Genomic DNA, 15,528 nt, shown 5'->3' with positions numbered 1-15,528 from the left:
CATCCTTGAACCATGGTTCACTGCAAAACTCGCCATCGCTTTCTTTGCGTTCGACTTCTTACATCGTCAGGGATGACGTACGATAACTTCTTAACCTAAAAAGCAGGTTTGGACCTCAGCGCCCTGTGATCACGTGAAGAATTCGCACGGTTTTTTATCGGGCTGCATTGTACACCTCGTCGCTCGCAACGTGCGGATGCGTTGACTCGAGTACGCATGTCTTAGCGTGCTGAGCAATTTCTTGCATAACGCTGGAATGATCACGGGGATTTCCATATTGGAATTGGAGAGCTTTTTTGCATGCAAGTCAGTACCACCGTGAACCTCAGTCAAACATGATGAATGGGTAATGGGCATTCTACAAGAAAGCATAATTTTTAATCGACTTGCAGGCCACTTGTAGCGACCGGTAGAAACTTGGGACACTAAAGCGAAAAATAATATGAGCTGCGTTATTAATATATCCCCGCCCATTATATACCAAGAAAGCCACGCTTATCGTGAGCACACGCTTAGTTTTGCAAGAAAAGGCGCAAAAGTGAAAGACAGGTGGCGACGTTGCCGTGTAGTTTCCGCACCGTCTCACCGTGACGTCATAAATTTTGACGGCTATCTGCTCGGGCCCAATTAGTTATTCATAAGTAAATATTACCTACGCTTTGTTTTAAAAGCGCCAAATGCGGAACTCTGCAACTTTCGAGATTTACTTAGCCATTCGAAATCTATGACGTCACTAGGACGGACTTGTGCTGGGGTTTCGGTCGGATGACTGAAAAACAAAAATGAACATTTGGCTTTCATTTTCTCTTCTAATAATGAATCACTTACTGAGAAATTAAGGAAAATAATTGCGAACGAATACTTAAACAGCGTAAACTAATTTGTTCTTTCTCGTCAGTGTCCGTTCCGGCACTGCGTACTGTCCCCTCGTCGAAGCGTTGGCTCCACGCTAAAGGAATCCCTTGTTCGCGCGTTGATGATTATGTGAAGTCTATAGACCTTCGTGTTACCGCTCGTTTAATACGAACAATCGATAGGCCGGCATGCTTCCTCTAGGGTGCACTGGCCTACACTCACTCCATACTCATTCCACAAGCCCGAGATAGAGTGACAAAAGGTGTGAGCGGACGTGAGCGTTAACGGGAGTGAGTGCTTGGTACCTTGAGTATCAACGGAAAGTCAACTAAGGGTGATTTTGTGTACGTGAGTATGAACATAGATGGCTATCGGTGAGCGCGACCGAGCGTGAGTTTGTGTGCGGGTGATTGCCCGTGAATGGGTTAGCGGACTCAAGTACTAGCGCAGCGTAAGTAAGTACCAGTAAGTGTGAACGGGCATGTAGTAGTTACCCAGAGTTACACTTCGTACTTACGCAGAGTCCCACCACAGATGGAGTGACTCTACGTACGCGTGTGAGTGTCGGGGAGTACGAGTGGCGAGGGAGTATGTGTACACAGCCTGCTAAAATATCGGCGAGTGATTGCGAGTATCAGCTTTGTTCTTCCGGCCTGCAGACAAGCAAATGAGCATCGTTTTTCTCACCTTTCTTTCTTTCTTTCTTCTTTCTCTCTTGCAGCAACTAGTGCTCTCGCTTCCCGGAGGACTGCCGGCCATGCCCGCTCGACGCCGGCGGGGGGTCGCCAGCAATCGGGCGAGTGCAGTCGGGGGAGTAGGAGGCGCGGGAGGAGGAAAGGCCAATGGCGGTGGTGGCGTGGCGGCGAGCCTGTGCTCCTGCTTCTCATCGGGGCCCGACGAGCCTCCGGAGATCACCTATCACGTGGTCGAGAACGGCGTCGTCACCCTGCCCCCGCCGCCGCTGCTCACCCCGACGCACCCGATGCCGGACGAGGCCGAGCTCAACGCCAAGTTCGCCGAGCTGGTGGTACGTGAACGCCCGCGCAGCGTGGCTTCCGAGATTGCCGGCGCTGTTTCAAAGCGTCGTCGCGGATCTCGGGATTACATGGTTGTTTGCGTAGAGCTTCCTAAAAAAATTGGTAGCGGGGAGATCTGTCGCTAGAGGTCTGCGAGAGTTGCAAGTACGGCGGTTCGGTCAGCGTGGGAATATCTCGAGATGCGGAGGGAAGACTTGGACCTTACGCCATTATGGCTGGAAGCAGCATTGTGACGGACTTTTCGAATTGATCGTTTTCAACAAAATATTCCGTCACAGGTGGAAGAAATCGCAGTGATAATGCAGTGATAAGTTTTTCGAAATTCAGAAAGATAAAGCGAAATAAACAGCTCTACAAGAACGTCCCAAGCAAGAAGCATAGTGGTTGAGAAATCTACGTATTACCGTCATTTCCGTTGCCACTGAACAGTCGAACTGGAGTTCCCCTTTTGTACAGGGAACTTGCATAAAGCGGAAACCCCTGTGCGGCATTGAGGCGAGGCTGGTTTTCGATCGCCATTGCGAGGGATGGACGTGGGCGGGCTCCAGTTGCAGGTTTCTCCAGAGTTACGTCGTTGATATTCGACATGCCAACACAGCTGCGTGCCGCTGTGTAATCAATGTCTGCATGTGCAGTTCCGGTAGTACTGACGCACACATAAGTGCGCAAAATGTAATGCGGCATTTAATGCAACGACTTCACTTGGGAACTTGGCAGCGTCGTCACCTTGCCGACCGTTCGTCAGTATTTCACGCTAATGGTAACAATAAACATAAGTTGAAAGCAGAGTTAATGCTCCAGTCAAACACCATATTTAGAGAAATCGGTGCAGTGCACACGTGGGTAGTTATCCGTTTTGCACACTTGTGAGCTACACCATGGTCTTGCTGATCTACGTCACTCGCCTAAAGCTGTGTTAGGCCACAGCGGAGAAGTTTGCTTGAGCCAAGCATATACCGGTCAACGCTGACTGCGACAAACTGACCCCGACTGTGTGGCCGAATACTCTGACGTTTGCGAGGCCACATCGGCTATGATACAGGTCGACTAAGTGGGATTGCCACTACACAAGATGTAGCAGCGTACAACACTTCTTTGTCTGCATCCCTCTTTTTCCTGTAGCTTGGTCTAGCGGAATCCATAGTGTTGTAAGACTGGACAAAGAAACTGCAGCCCCTGCCATCCAGGCCTGTCCCCGTTGCCGCTTTCGCTTTGTAGTAGTCGATTGCATAATCGTGGTGCAATGCAGGAGAATGCCAAGAAATTTCACTTATCCCATTGTGAGGAATTAAGTCTTCGTTCGGAAGACCATCGTATGCGGCGAACACGCTATCTGTATGCCACAGCAGCCCAGCAAACTGAATCAGACTTGCAGTAGAGGGCACGTGGTCCGTAACTTTATACGCAAGTCCGGCGATCGCCAGCACGTCCATCCTTCACCATGGCGGCGGGAATCCACTGTGGGCAATATGCGATAGGTCTACATTCATTATGGGATGCAACGGTTGCCAGAGCGTAGTCGGATTACGGACGCCAAGCACATAAACACAATCTTTCTCACGGGTCTCGTAGCCGGTAAACGCTTGACAGGACGTTCTAAGACTGAGACTAACTGTTTTAGGCAATATTTGTGTTTAAAGAGTGTGTCCCTGGAGTGAAGATTGTGCATCGGTGATACCTGCACAGCATAAAGCTTGCGCTGTTTCATCAGTAAGCGCCAGTTGAAGTGTTTCCGGCTCCCCAATGATTTCCGGCACATGCAGCCAGCAAAACTATGGTCATCGAGATCTGTTTCTGCAAGTGAGATGGAGCCATCGTATGGGTGCGGACTTGGACCCCTCCTATAGCACCTAATTTTGTCTGATCTTTAGAAAATACGCGAAGTATATAGTTAAACTGCTTTCATTAAATGTAATGTCATAACATCTCGTCGTGCCGCGCAATGCGACACGTCTGGCGTAGTAGCATGAAGTGCTGGGGTCGTAACTCCTGAGTTACATGACTTCGCACACAGTCGAAATACCCAAGAGCGGACCAAGTAATCCCATCTGGCCCAATGATTTCTGCAGATCTCCTAATATATTGCAGTAAATATCTGATATCGAGAAAAAACAACTATATTCAGAAATGTGAGAGTGTCAGTAATGCCAAGACATAATTTGTCTACTATGTGCGTCGACAAAAAGAAAGTAAGAAAGAAAAGGGGAACGTGCTTCTGCTGGTGCAGTGTTTTTTTTTCTTTTTTTGAGTAGGAGCAACGCGGTTTCAACTCGGTTGCACAACAGTCCAGCGTACATCATGGCGACGCCCATAGAGCTCAGTGGAAAAGGTTTTCAAAGAGTATCTCGAACCTGACATCACTACAAGTGAGGTCCACAAATGTTTTCTATGAAATGCTCCCGTCTTCGCTAATGCGTCCGGTGCTTGCAAATATCACAAGCATGAACTTTGAGCTCCATTTCTGCGGCCGAGAGAGAGCCGTCACATTGAAGTGGATTTGGACAGCACTTATTCATTCCTCTCAGTTGTCAGGTATCGGTAGCTTACTGTGAACGAACACTGTTGTAAAATGTTCAATGATGTGTGAGCAGTCAGAGATCGGTCGACGCTAAGATGTACCGATGTGTTGTAAGATAGCCCGTTTTCTTTGTTACAGGATGAACTTGACCTTACGGCCGCCAAGAAAGAGGTCATGTTCAACTTGCCTTCGGAGAAGAAGTGGCAGCTGTATCTCAGCAAGAAAACGGTAAGAATCGTGTCTCATATCATTCGCTGTCGTTCAACGGCTTGTCGTCTCGAAACATAAAGAAGCGTCTCAGCCGATCCAGCGCAGGTTGTTTAGCCGGTGATATCAATTTGTTGATGTAACGCCAAGATACAGCAAAACGGCGGTAGTGGTCAGAAAGCAAATTAATGTAGCGGATATTTTAAGTTTGCTTCCAGCGCAACGTTAAATGTAGAAAGACACAAAGGGCAATAAACACGTACATCACTGATTTCCGTTTGATTTTATTCGCAGAAATACCACTCACATAGGACTGTGCAATGAGAATTAATAGTACGGAAGCACCTTTGCCGCGCAATCCTACCACATGGAAACGCTGTAGCTTCTACCTCATATCCAAAACACATTTATGTTAAAATTTTCTGATTTTATCGGTTAGAGCAATTTACGGCACACTTATGGAATAAGTAGCACATCACGCTGCAAGCATATTTAGGATGGCCTGCCCCTGGCCCAAGATTTTATCTTGCCAAGTTGATGTACTAGTGAATAATAAAATAAATAAAAGTAGTTGGGCATGTACTGTATTGCGTACAGCAGGTTGCTTATTACTGTATGCGTAGTTCCTGTTCTGTATTAGTGTAACACAATGGGTGACGAGGGAACGAAAGCGCAGTCGCGTACGGCAGATGACGACGTAGTGTTATGAGATTGAGAAACTCCTGGCGTAATATGGATTCCAGCGATCCAAGACAGGGTTAATCACTGAATGCTGGGAAATGCCTTAATCCTTCGGTAGCCGCAAAAGTGTTTGGCGGTGGCGGTGATAATTGATCCTTGTGATTGTAGAATACTTAAGTGCCAGACAATAAAAACGCACTGCCTTCAGGAATGCGCATCGCTTGTGTAAACTATTGTGCCTTTTCTTTCGCTCTTTACTTGCTTCATTCTCTCGCCTTTGTGAAAGTAGCCAACTGATCAAAGTCCAGGTAATTTCCTCTTCTTTCTTTTTTCTGGCACTGTGGACTTGTGAATATATTCACGTCTTTTAAAGCTGTATTACCAGGCTTGGCCAGCTCGCTAAGAAGGCCGTTGTTTGTAGTCTGAATTACCTCGGGAGAAAAAGAAAAGATTTCATCCTTTCTACATGCGCACATTATATATTTTCTTTCAATTCCATCTTGCAGGAACAGCACGACACAACATCATCCCATTTTCCGGATTACTACATTGAACGAGTGAACGCTATGTCCATGGTAAGCATCGAACACGCAATTCCTTGTCTTGTTTCAGTCCTTACCTGGCAAGTCATTACCTGACAAGAGAAATGAACCAGAGCTAGAAGCTGTCAGGCCTGACGCTGCTGCGCTGTTTTCAACTATTTGCTAAACTTTTGATGACTGAAGTTGATAATATGCAACAAGTGTTAACAAGGGCGCAAGAATGTAACATGCGCAGAAGAAATTGAATAGTTTTGTTTGCGAAAGAGTCAGCAAAGAAAAAGTAAATTGCCTGTCATTCACATTACTTAAAGGAAATATGGAGCAGTGCCTTTTTTTTCTATCTTCTGCAAGTTTAGTGCTAAACGACAATCAATTAATATATTTTGGCTCCAGTATGCAGTTGGCAATTTTCTATTTATTAGGGCTTAAGTGTGTATGAATATTGTACAGTTTATTCTCAAAGATAATCAAACAACCTTGCTGTGGCAGACCTCGCCAACATTCTGAAACAAATTACCGCGTTTTGTGATGGCTCTATTGTGAAGTTCACTAGAGAAAGTGGGAACTATTTTTTACCACTGTTTTGTGGTTTGGGACAAAAACCGAGACGAACAGGACTGGGTCGACACTATAGATCCTAGATTGTATGCGAACAGGTCGTTCGGCTGTGCTTGAACGATGTGAGATAGAGTAAACCAGTTCACATTCTTCTAATTACACCATATCCTCTTCGTCAAGTTGTGTCCTTACACGAATGAAAATATATTTAAAGGAAGTTAAGCAAAATCATCAAATTGTAAGGCTGGGTTACATACAGTGAAAGGTTATCATTGCTGGCCTGAACGTTTCTGTGTCTTAGCTAAAGTTATCTAGAGGAAACGTTAACGGGGTGTTGCCACACCGTTCAACCTCCTACAATTCTTGTGCCTGAAAAAAAGATCGTTCTGTGAGAATTTTGATCTTGCGTCACTGTGCATTTGGCGCACAAATTGATTTTCTTAGCTACATATGTGCCTGAAGTACATCTTGGAACCAACTGTCACTGCGTAATGTTTAAGCTTTGAGAAGCTTAACGCTCTGATATAATGCTCCGTCATCAACATTATAAATGAACTCAACATTGTAGGCACATTGTTTCTTCTTGGGCTCGTTAATACTGCAACTTTTCTTTCGTACAAAGTGCGTGATCATTATCTGGACATTTCTTTTATTATTGCAGCTGCTGTTTCCTCGAGAAGAGGAGGAAGTCAACACCCGTGCCAAACTGCTAGATAACCTCAAAACTGCACTCCGTACACAACCAAACAGGTAAGGCTGTAGAAAAGTGCACAAGAAATACTTGTCCATCTGGGTGATACATCATTTCAGATGTTACTCTACATGTGCGCAGAATTCTTCGTACTAGACTGCAGAAATTTTGCGGTGGTGGCACTACAAACACAGAGATGCTTTTCTGCGGCAGTATATTAGCACTGGCAGAGCTCAAGAAGTTGACGACTTGCACTGCTTCTGGGAAGCTGTGTTCATAAATATTGTTTGTATCTATAGAAAACTAGCCACCACAAAATTCAAGTTAGTCGTTGAAGGCGCGTGCATCATAGAAAAACGTCGCTGTTGCAACATTCTTATCGGCACGATGCACAAGCTCGGAAAACATGGCACAACACAGAAGAGTACAAATGGATGCCGACTCTCAACCAGATTTATTGCACGAAGGTTACGCGTTAGGCACTGTGCAACCAATTGGTTAATCACAACAGCTGCGGTTGTTCCATACCAGTTGTGTTGAATGGCTGAACACGAGGTCGTGTTCCAATTAGGCGTTTTACAAGAACGTCCGTGTATTCACGTTGCGGTGCACGTTAAACCCAGTCAGGTTGTCAAATTAATAGTTCTCCACTGTGGCCTTACTTATAGCCACAGGGGTGTTTTGGGACGTTAATATCAATCAATCAATCAATCAATCAATCAATCAATCAATCAATCAATCAATCAATCAATCAATCAATCAATCAATCAATCAATCAATCAATCAATCAATCAATCACACGTGCCGACGTATTGACCCAATAAACTGAATTTGCTTCTTAAACTGTTGGTCAACGCACATTTACTCGAAGGTGCTCTTAGGACTATGGATACGACGCGGCGTGAGAAAGAAATGCAACAGATGGTTTGCAATAATTAGATTAAATAAATTTGTTTTTCAACATCCAAAATTAGTTTGTACAAAGCCGCCAGCGTCCACTTCGTGTTCGTGTTCGTGTTCCTGTGCTGTTTTGTTTGCTTCGAATTGAAAAATGCGTACATTCATCCACCCAACCAATTCCTGCTAATCGGGGAAAAGTGAAGCGCTGTGCTACATTAATTTACTGCTAATCGCAGGGACGCCGCCATTCATCGTGAAATGGGTTCTAGCGAATTTTTTCGACACAATATTATTTCGCTTTCATTCATCCAAGTCATAAGCGTTATTGCCATCATCACATCGCTACAACGCCAGGAGAAAAGAAATAAATGGGCAAAGGGCCAACACTGAATTGCAACCAATACTTCAGTTCACCATCAAAATTAAAGTGCACTAATGTACTGGAATAACTTTCTCTCTTAGCATTGCCGTGGAAGCACAAGGCGGCACAGCATACACAATATCGCTTCATGCTCTTCAAGTAACGAGATAAAAGGATCACAGTAAGATATAAATTTAGTGATGAACTGTGCCCGAACAAGATTATGCTCATCCTGATGTCATCGTTTTGACAAGGACACTTTTCTTTATCAGCATTGTGTATGTTCCTGTTCGTCCCGCTGTTAATAAATTATACCCTAGTCACTCGTGGACTGTTATGCTGCATCTCGCCCCAAATATGTGATTAGTAGCACACGAGATATGCATGAATGACATCCCTTAACACCATAAGGTGCTGCGGTATTCGTGGTTTTCCTTAACTCAGTCGTTTGTCCTTGCAGCTTCGTGACGCGCTTTCTGGACCAGGATGGCCTTATCTGCCTATTAAATTTCCTGGTCGGCATGGACTACAACACGGCTCAGAGTCCCATCCACACTTCCCTCATCGGATGCGTGAAGGCACTGATGAACAACTCGGTAAGAGCGGAGCACTCTACAGGGCCTAAGGTGGAGTAGTGCAGCAAGAATTTTCCTTATGCAGTCTTCTAATTACATTGCAGCTTATGAGCGGACATTAACGTTGTACTTCAGAACTCAACAATGCCCTAAATATATGGCAATGAAATGCATCTTTAATGTTTTAAATTTTGACAATTAGCATTTGTAGATCATAAAAATTAAACACGCTGTCATTGTGTTTGATGTAGATTTGCCGCAATACAATAGAATGCTAAAGCACGTTGACGTTAAATAGCGTAATCTCTATCTGCGGGTAGCATAAAAACGATGATTCATTGTTTATATCGATGGAATGAAGCGACAAGACTTTGGTAGATTGACGAAGGTTGGCCGACTCGTGTTCCTGCACAGTTATGTTGCAGGTAAAATTACCTTTCACTTATTCGCTTTTGGCTATTTTCTTTCCCTTTTCTTGTGATATATCTGTACACACTCATAGTGCCGGACACTAGAACTGTTGGAGTGACAGAGAGATAAAAAATAGATGCAAATACAACGGAATCAGAGCAGATGAATACTATTCATTTGTTGACACTGAATGCAAATGCGCTGTTTGTTATTTTGTACGTGCTTTCGACAGCTTCGCAGTTGCTTAATGAAGAAACAAAAGATATAGCAAGTTCGAGCCATTGCCATCATGGAACGACGTGGCGCTCATCGTAGCCAATAAAGCGAGCAATTTACTCAGCTTCAACCATCTTTGTCCTCTTCGTTTTGCAGAATGGCCGGGCCCACGTTCTGGCTCACCCTACGGCCATCAACACCATAGCGCAAAGCCTGAGCACGGAGAACATCAAGACGAAGATCGCTGTCCTTGAGATCCTGGGCGCCATGTGCCTCGTGCCCGGAGGCCACCGGAAAGTACTCGAGGCCATGCTGCACTATCAGAAGCACGCGTACGAACGTACGCGATTCCAGGTGAGCCACCATGACTGTGTCCTAGTGATTCTTGCAGGAACTGAACAAAGTGCCTTTTAAAAGTCCAAGTGACTTTTAAGTAACGTGACTTTTGAAATTTAGTTTACCAGACAAGTGACAGAAGCTCTGCGATGAGCAAGTGTTCTTTAAGTGCAGTAGTACAGCCCGGGCGGTACAGTGACTCTCAAGAATGAAAAAAAAAGATTGCTTGAAAATGTTTATTCGCTGTCTCACTGATGTCTTCTAGCCTCAAAACAAATTGTAGACCTTGAAACTGATAGAATATGAAAAGGAAAGCCAGGACAGTGTGGATTTTCAAACTGGGAATTACCTGAATTTCTTTCTGTCGTCGCAAATGCGATGCTTACGATAAGTTTCAATGATGCATTACTAAAACCGTCATCTATAAACGTCAAGCATGTCTTCTTGATGAGCATTCAGGGAAGCATTCACCTCCAGTTAAGCCAGATTTTCTTTACCTATCCAACCTAGTGGAAGGAAGTATTGATTGTACCATTATAACCACCAATACATGGATAGATGAAGGTCTCATAAAATGTAGGGTGAGACAGTGAGCACGACGAGTACGCTGTAAAGTTGGCTTATTTGCTTCAGCTGCACAGCACGGGATTATGGACTGGGACTAAAAACTGGCTGCTTGAATGAGCTGCCTGGCTGATGAGCTGCAGTGCCCTTGTGTGCAGCGTGATTGGGTGCCATTGGGCCGCGTTACACTAATGTGTATACTGAATCAGATGTTCGATCCGTTCTGCGTTCTGCGAAACCAGTGGGACTGGTTTGTACACATGCATGGCTGCAGGAAGTGCAAAACAGATGAGAAGACGAAGACGTGTAGCGTCGTCTTCCCTTGATGCTGCCGGCTTTGTTGCGTTGCTTGTAGCTACATGATGTGAATACAGTTTTCAGAACAGCTTCACGCACACGGTTCTGAGCAAGGCGCTATTCGCGGTGGAAAGGTAGCTGTGGTGGTCGGCTGCCTAGCATTAGCTTTTTAATTCGCACTGCTGCAAACTTCGGCAGTCAGTTTACCGCTAAATTTTATTTAAAATTATCTAGAGTTCTCTAGATCTGGGAAGATGCGGTGTGGTTCACTTTGGCATTGTGATTTCTTAAACGTAATTTATTGCTAGATTTATGCAAGCAGACTGGCCATTTTATTGTTTAAGTTTACTTCTAAGCTCGTTTTAATATGTGTGGTAAAATATTGCTGCAGTCATGCAGCCTTGTGCTTGAAGCTCATATTCACAGAAAAATACGTCAGCACATTTATACTTTGCTCTACATGCTAAACAGCATTGAACAGCAACAAATTGCCAAGGTGGACACAAAACCTTAATATAATTGCATGGAAGATAGCCGTCGGACCTTCTTTACAGAATGTAAGAGTGTAAAAACAGTGTGCCAATTCACTAGGACAATGTAAAACATGTGCATTAAATGATCCCTGCATGTCATGCACTGATGTAGCGACAACACGCTTATGTGCTTACATGTCATTTTGTCGCGAAGCACGCAAATAAGAGGCCCGTTGTTCTTTTTCTTTTCTCTATGCAAAAACTCGCCCACAAGCGTCACCACTGGAACTGTTTCCGAGGTTGTTCTGCCTGTTACCGGTTCTCACTAAACTTCAGTACACACGAGCAGAGTCGCCTGCTCAGCGCTTTATCAGTGCACTTAATCCGAGATTTGCCTGTGCTGCTGTGTTTCATGTTCCAGCATACGTTTGTATTGCTGCTTAGAGATCATTATTACATTCAAAGTGCACAAAAATCAGAAGCGCCCCTAGAGATCCGAACGGTAATAGCGCAGTAGCAGTGCTTGGTTAGCGATCAGAGCACTTACACACACATTTACTTTGCGAGATGCATCCACTGCGATGCAGCACGATAAGAACTCGTACTTAGCATGCAATTGCACTGGCAATTTGCGGTGAATGAACTGCAAACACGCCGTTCCATCAGCAGTTACACGTTTCAGTCAACAAGGCATAACAGCAGTAGCTTCATGCGCCTTGGAGTTTTTCTTTCCTCCACGTCTTAACGCGAAATTTCCCTAGATTTGGACATGTTTCAATTTGTGTCCAAACAAGAAGGAAGATGACTAAATGTAGAGAAATTTACTTAGAACTGGCAGCATTGTTAGCTCGATTGCTTGACGCAGCGGCCTAATAAAATGGAGGCTGATAACAGAAAAGTCCTTCTTACGTTGGTTTCGGTTCGCACTGAAGACCGACAGCAGGTCCAAAATAATTCGCAAACTTCCGCCACCTGGATTTTCAGTGCCCTAGAATATATTGAACAAAGTGAGTTTCCATTCCGATAGACCACCACTTTTAACAGTGACTAGCTAGGCCTTGTAGTAAGCGGGGTGTTGCAGTTCGAATCGTTACCGAGTGGCCTAATTTGAAATCTTATGGCGTAAAATTTCAACAGTGAATGACATTCGCACCTTTGTAGTGGCTCAATATAGTTAGGATGTTCTGCTGCGAAATATGAGGTCGCAGTTCGATTCCCGACAACAGATGTGTTCCATTGACGATAGCACAATCGCGTCTGTAATCACAGTTAAGTTTCAGGTTTACGAAATCCCGGCGCATGGCACCTCCAAAACGTTGCTTCGGAATGCTAACCTAATTAAATGGCTTAGGAATTATATATTAACATCGTTATTTCATCAGATTGTCGACCACTAAGTGATCACTCGATGAATTAGCGAATCAATGTTCTGATCATCCGTCTTGCGTTTTGTGCGCAGACCGTGCTCAATGACCTGGACCGGAGCACAGGCGTGTACAAGGATGAGGTGAATCTCAAGACGGCCATCATGTCTTTCGTGAACGCGATCCTGAATTACGGTCCGGGCCAGGAACACTTGGAATTCCGGCTGCACCTGCGCTACGAGTTCCTCATGCTCGGCATCCAGCCCATCATCGAAAAACTCAGAGGACATGAGAACGCTACGCTGGACAGGTGAGTGGCCTCGAGTGTGGCACTGAATAGTAGTATACCAATAACTGGCACTGAAAGGTGGACGTTAGATGGACGCTCCGATTATTAGGCTAGCAGGATTGTTATTGTAGTGTTCAATATAAACTCTAACGTGGAAGCCGCTGTTTGCGCGCTCTCCGGGTTGACCATGTGGAGCTAACGTGAAGCGCTTTCAGCAACGACAACAGCTACAAGAGCAACAAAAAAGACGTGAAGAAGGTTTCGCAATTTCAGCAATGTGCATGCCACCGTCCTCTCCGTTGTCTGATTTCTTCGCGTAGGGATGTTACGTTGACCCGTCGAGCAACTATTGCTCCATCGCAAATGAAAAGAGAGCGAGAAGCAGAGAGAGAGAGAGAGAGATGGAAGAAAGCGTAGTGACAAAGCCAGGGCAGGGCTCCACTATGACGAAGCACGCTGCACCAAGGTCTAAGGACGTCGCGTGGTTCACGTGCCAGTGGATTATCGCTCTTCAAAGAAAGCAAACGATTGGAATCACGGAAAGGAATCAGCTTCACTTGTTAGAAGAAAAATAGTACCAGTTACCTTGCCACAAAAGCTGCTTAATAACCACAAAAGGAAAAGTAGAAGATTAGAGTAACACATTTTCAAATGTTATCTTTTCAGGCATCTTGACATCTTTGACATGGTCAGGATCGAAGATGAAAAGGAACTTGCACGAAAATTTGACATGGTGGGTGTTGATTATGTAACGCTAGCGTCTGTCCACAAGACGTTTTTTGCAACTTACAACTCTACTTTATTCTCATCTTCCAGGCGCATGTAGACACTAAAAGCTGTACTGCGATGGTGGAAGCCATCAAAAAGAAGCTCTGCATGACACCTGCCTATCCACACTTTCTGTCATTACTTCATCATGCACTGCTTATACCCTGTAAGTAGCACTCTAGCCCTATTTCAAAATCTTGATCACGGTGCTTTTGCATTGGTCCTTGTTATTGTCCTTTGTCTTCATCTGTCTGCTGCGCCTGTATGCTACGAATATACAGTAGTGTATCCGCTGACCACCAGCTTGTTTATCACTATATTGACGATTCTGTGCATTTCGACCAAAGTGAGTCGTGGCCATCAGTTGAGCATTTATTCAGGACTTATTGACTGAAGAAAACGTAATTTAACTTTTCTTAACTACTACTAGAAAAGTTGAGTACGTTTCCATAAACTGGCTAGAGAGCCTTTTTGTTGATATTTTGCGTGTGCTTTAGATGCTTCCAAGAGATAATTGAAACTCGCACATGCGTACAGTGAAAGTTAGTGTTAAACCACTTGCAGGGTTTTACCAGATTTCACTGTTTACCTAATTTCGCTTGTGGTGTTATCACCATAAAATTGTTTTATGTTTTATGGTACTGTATGTGATCTGGTCCTCTAATGAAGCAGCATATTAGTAATGTGCAAAATAAACTCCCATGCCATAGGTTCACAGACCAGGTAAAGCAGTCGCTGTCACACATGCTGTTATCACTACAATCAGAAATGGGCAAATGAAAATCACTACTTAAAGGCGAAAGTTTCGGAGTCACTACGAGCCCCGTTATAAGCATTATGGTAAAAAATTTCCGGGAATATCTTCGTAAGCGTTTGCAGAAACTTACAAGGACTATCCTTCTCACACTCCTGCGCTTTAGACCTTTACTTTTTGTAGATGAAAACTTGAGACAGGACCCAGCTATAAATATTGCCACTCGCTTAGTGCCTTTAAACCTTTCGACAAATCAAGCGTGCTTTGAATTGTAAGCGTATTTTATCGAATAGCTTCTGCGCTCAAGAAAACCGAGGTCCTTGCGTATTTTTTGGCGTTCCACATGAGTCGCTTGGGTGTTGACGTAATATGCTTGTTTTTTTGCTGTTTCACTAGTGAATTCAAAGTGTACAACTTTCGCCACGACATGGTCTATGTATTCAGCATTTACCTTTGCACCTGCAATGGAAGTGGGGCTCACAAATTTGTTGTTGCAGTAAAATGTGCCAGATTTGTATATCTTGTGTTATTTCGCACCAGATATTGGAGGTTCTGCGGAACATTGGATACTGTTCGACAGAATCGTCCAGCAAATCGTTGTTCAAGGAGAAAATGGAGAGAACTACGATCTCGCCCCAATTGAGATCAACGTCAAGAAAATACTCAAGGAGTAAGTATTATTACTGTGTTACAGCACCGGTAGTTTTCGCAGTTTTGAAATTAACTTATCTACGCCATGCGTGACGCCTTTTAATTTTATGCAGGCAACTGCGTCATTCTATATTGTGCCTTGAGCGTTGCTAAGTTGGCACTTAAGTATGAACATATGTTTGAGAATTCTGTGTGCAGCAGAGTTCGTGACTCTGGATGCAGAATTGGTAGTCATTGCGTGCTTGTTTCGTGCTTGTAAAAGTTGAGACTCGCGCATTTTCATTTTTGTCGTCATGAATTGAATCTTCGTGCTCTCTTAGGCTTGCCACTGAGGAGGAGTTGAGGATTGCGAAGGAGAACGCCGAGAAGTTTGAGAAGGAGAACATTGAACTGGCAACTCAAATTGTGAAGAAGGAACAAGAGTTGGAACAGAGTACGCAAGAAAAGGTGGGGAACACGGATATCATTAATTTTTGCTAT

General features: G+C 44.3%; 1 protein-coding gene across 2 annotated transcripts in view; it reads left to right on the top strand.

The window, feature by feature from the left end:
- The window catches only part of DAAM (disheveled-associated activator of morphogenesis-like protein), a 140,869-nt gene that overhangs the window by 100,820 nt on the left and 24,521 nt on the right, over positions 1-15,528 (top strand). For both annotated transcript variants that reach the window (XM_065444248.2, XM_065444246.2), the window contains exons 2-12: positions 1,577-1,882; positions 4,549-4,638; positions 5,805-5,873; positions 7,060-7,148; positions 8,811-8,946; positions 9,709-9,906; positions 12,682-12,896; positions 13,542-13,608; positions 13,692-13,809; positions 14,938-15,067; positions 15,369-15,495. In XM_065444248.2, coding sequence (XP_065300320.1) covers positions 1,577-1,882; positions 4,549-4,638; positions 5,805-5,873; positions 7,060-7,148; positions 8,811-8,946; positions 9,709-9,906; positions 12,682-12,896; positions 13,542-13,608; positions 13,692-13,809; positions 14,938-15,067; positions 15,369-15,495 — 1,545 coding nt within the window. The remainder of the gene's footprint in view (positions 1-1,576; positions 1,883-4,548; positions 4,639-5,804; positions 5,874-7,059; positions 7,149-8,810; positions 8,947-9,708; positions 9,907-12,681; positions 12,897-13,541; positions 13,609-13,691; positions 13,810-14,937; positions 15,068-15,368; positions 15,496-15,528) is intronic.

The sequence above is a fragment of the Dermacentor albipictus genome, chromosome 10 (genome assembly GCF_038994185.2).
Source record: "Dermacentor albipictus isolate Rhodes 1998 colony chromosome 10, USDA_Dalb.pri_finalv2, whole genome shotgun sequence".
Lineage (NCBI taxonomy): Eukaryota > Metazoa > Arthropoda > Arachnida > Ixodida > Ixodidae > Dermacentor > Dermacentor albipictus.
Note: the sequence above shows the minus strand (reverse complement) of the source record. Positions and strands in the feature narration are given on the sequence as shown.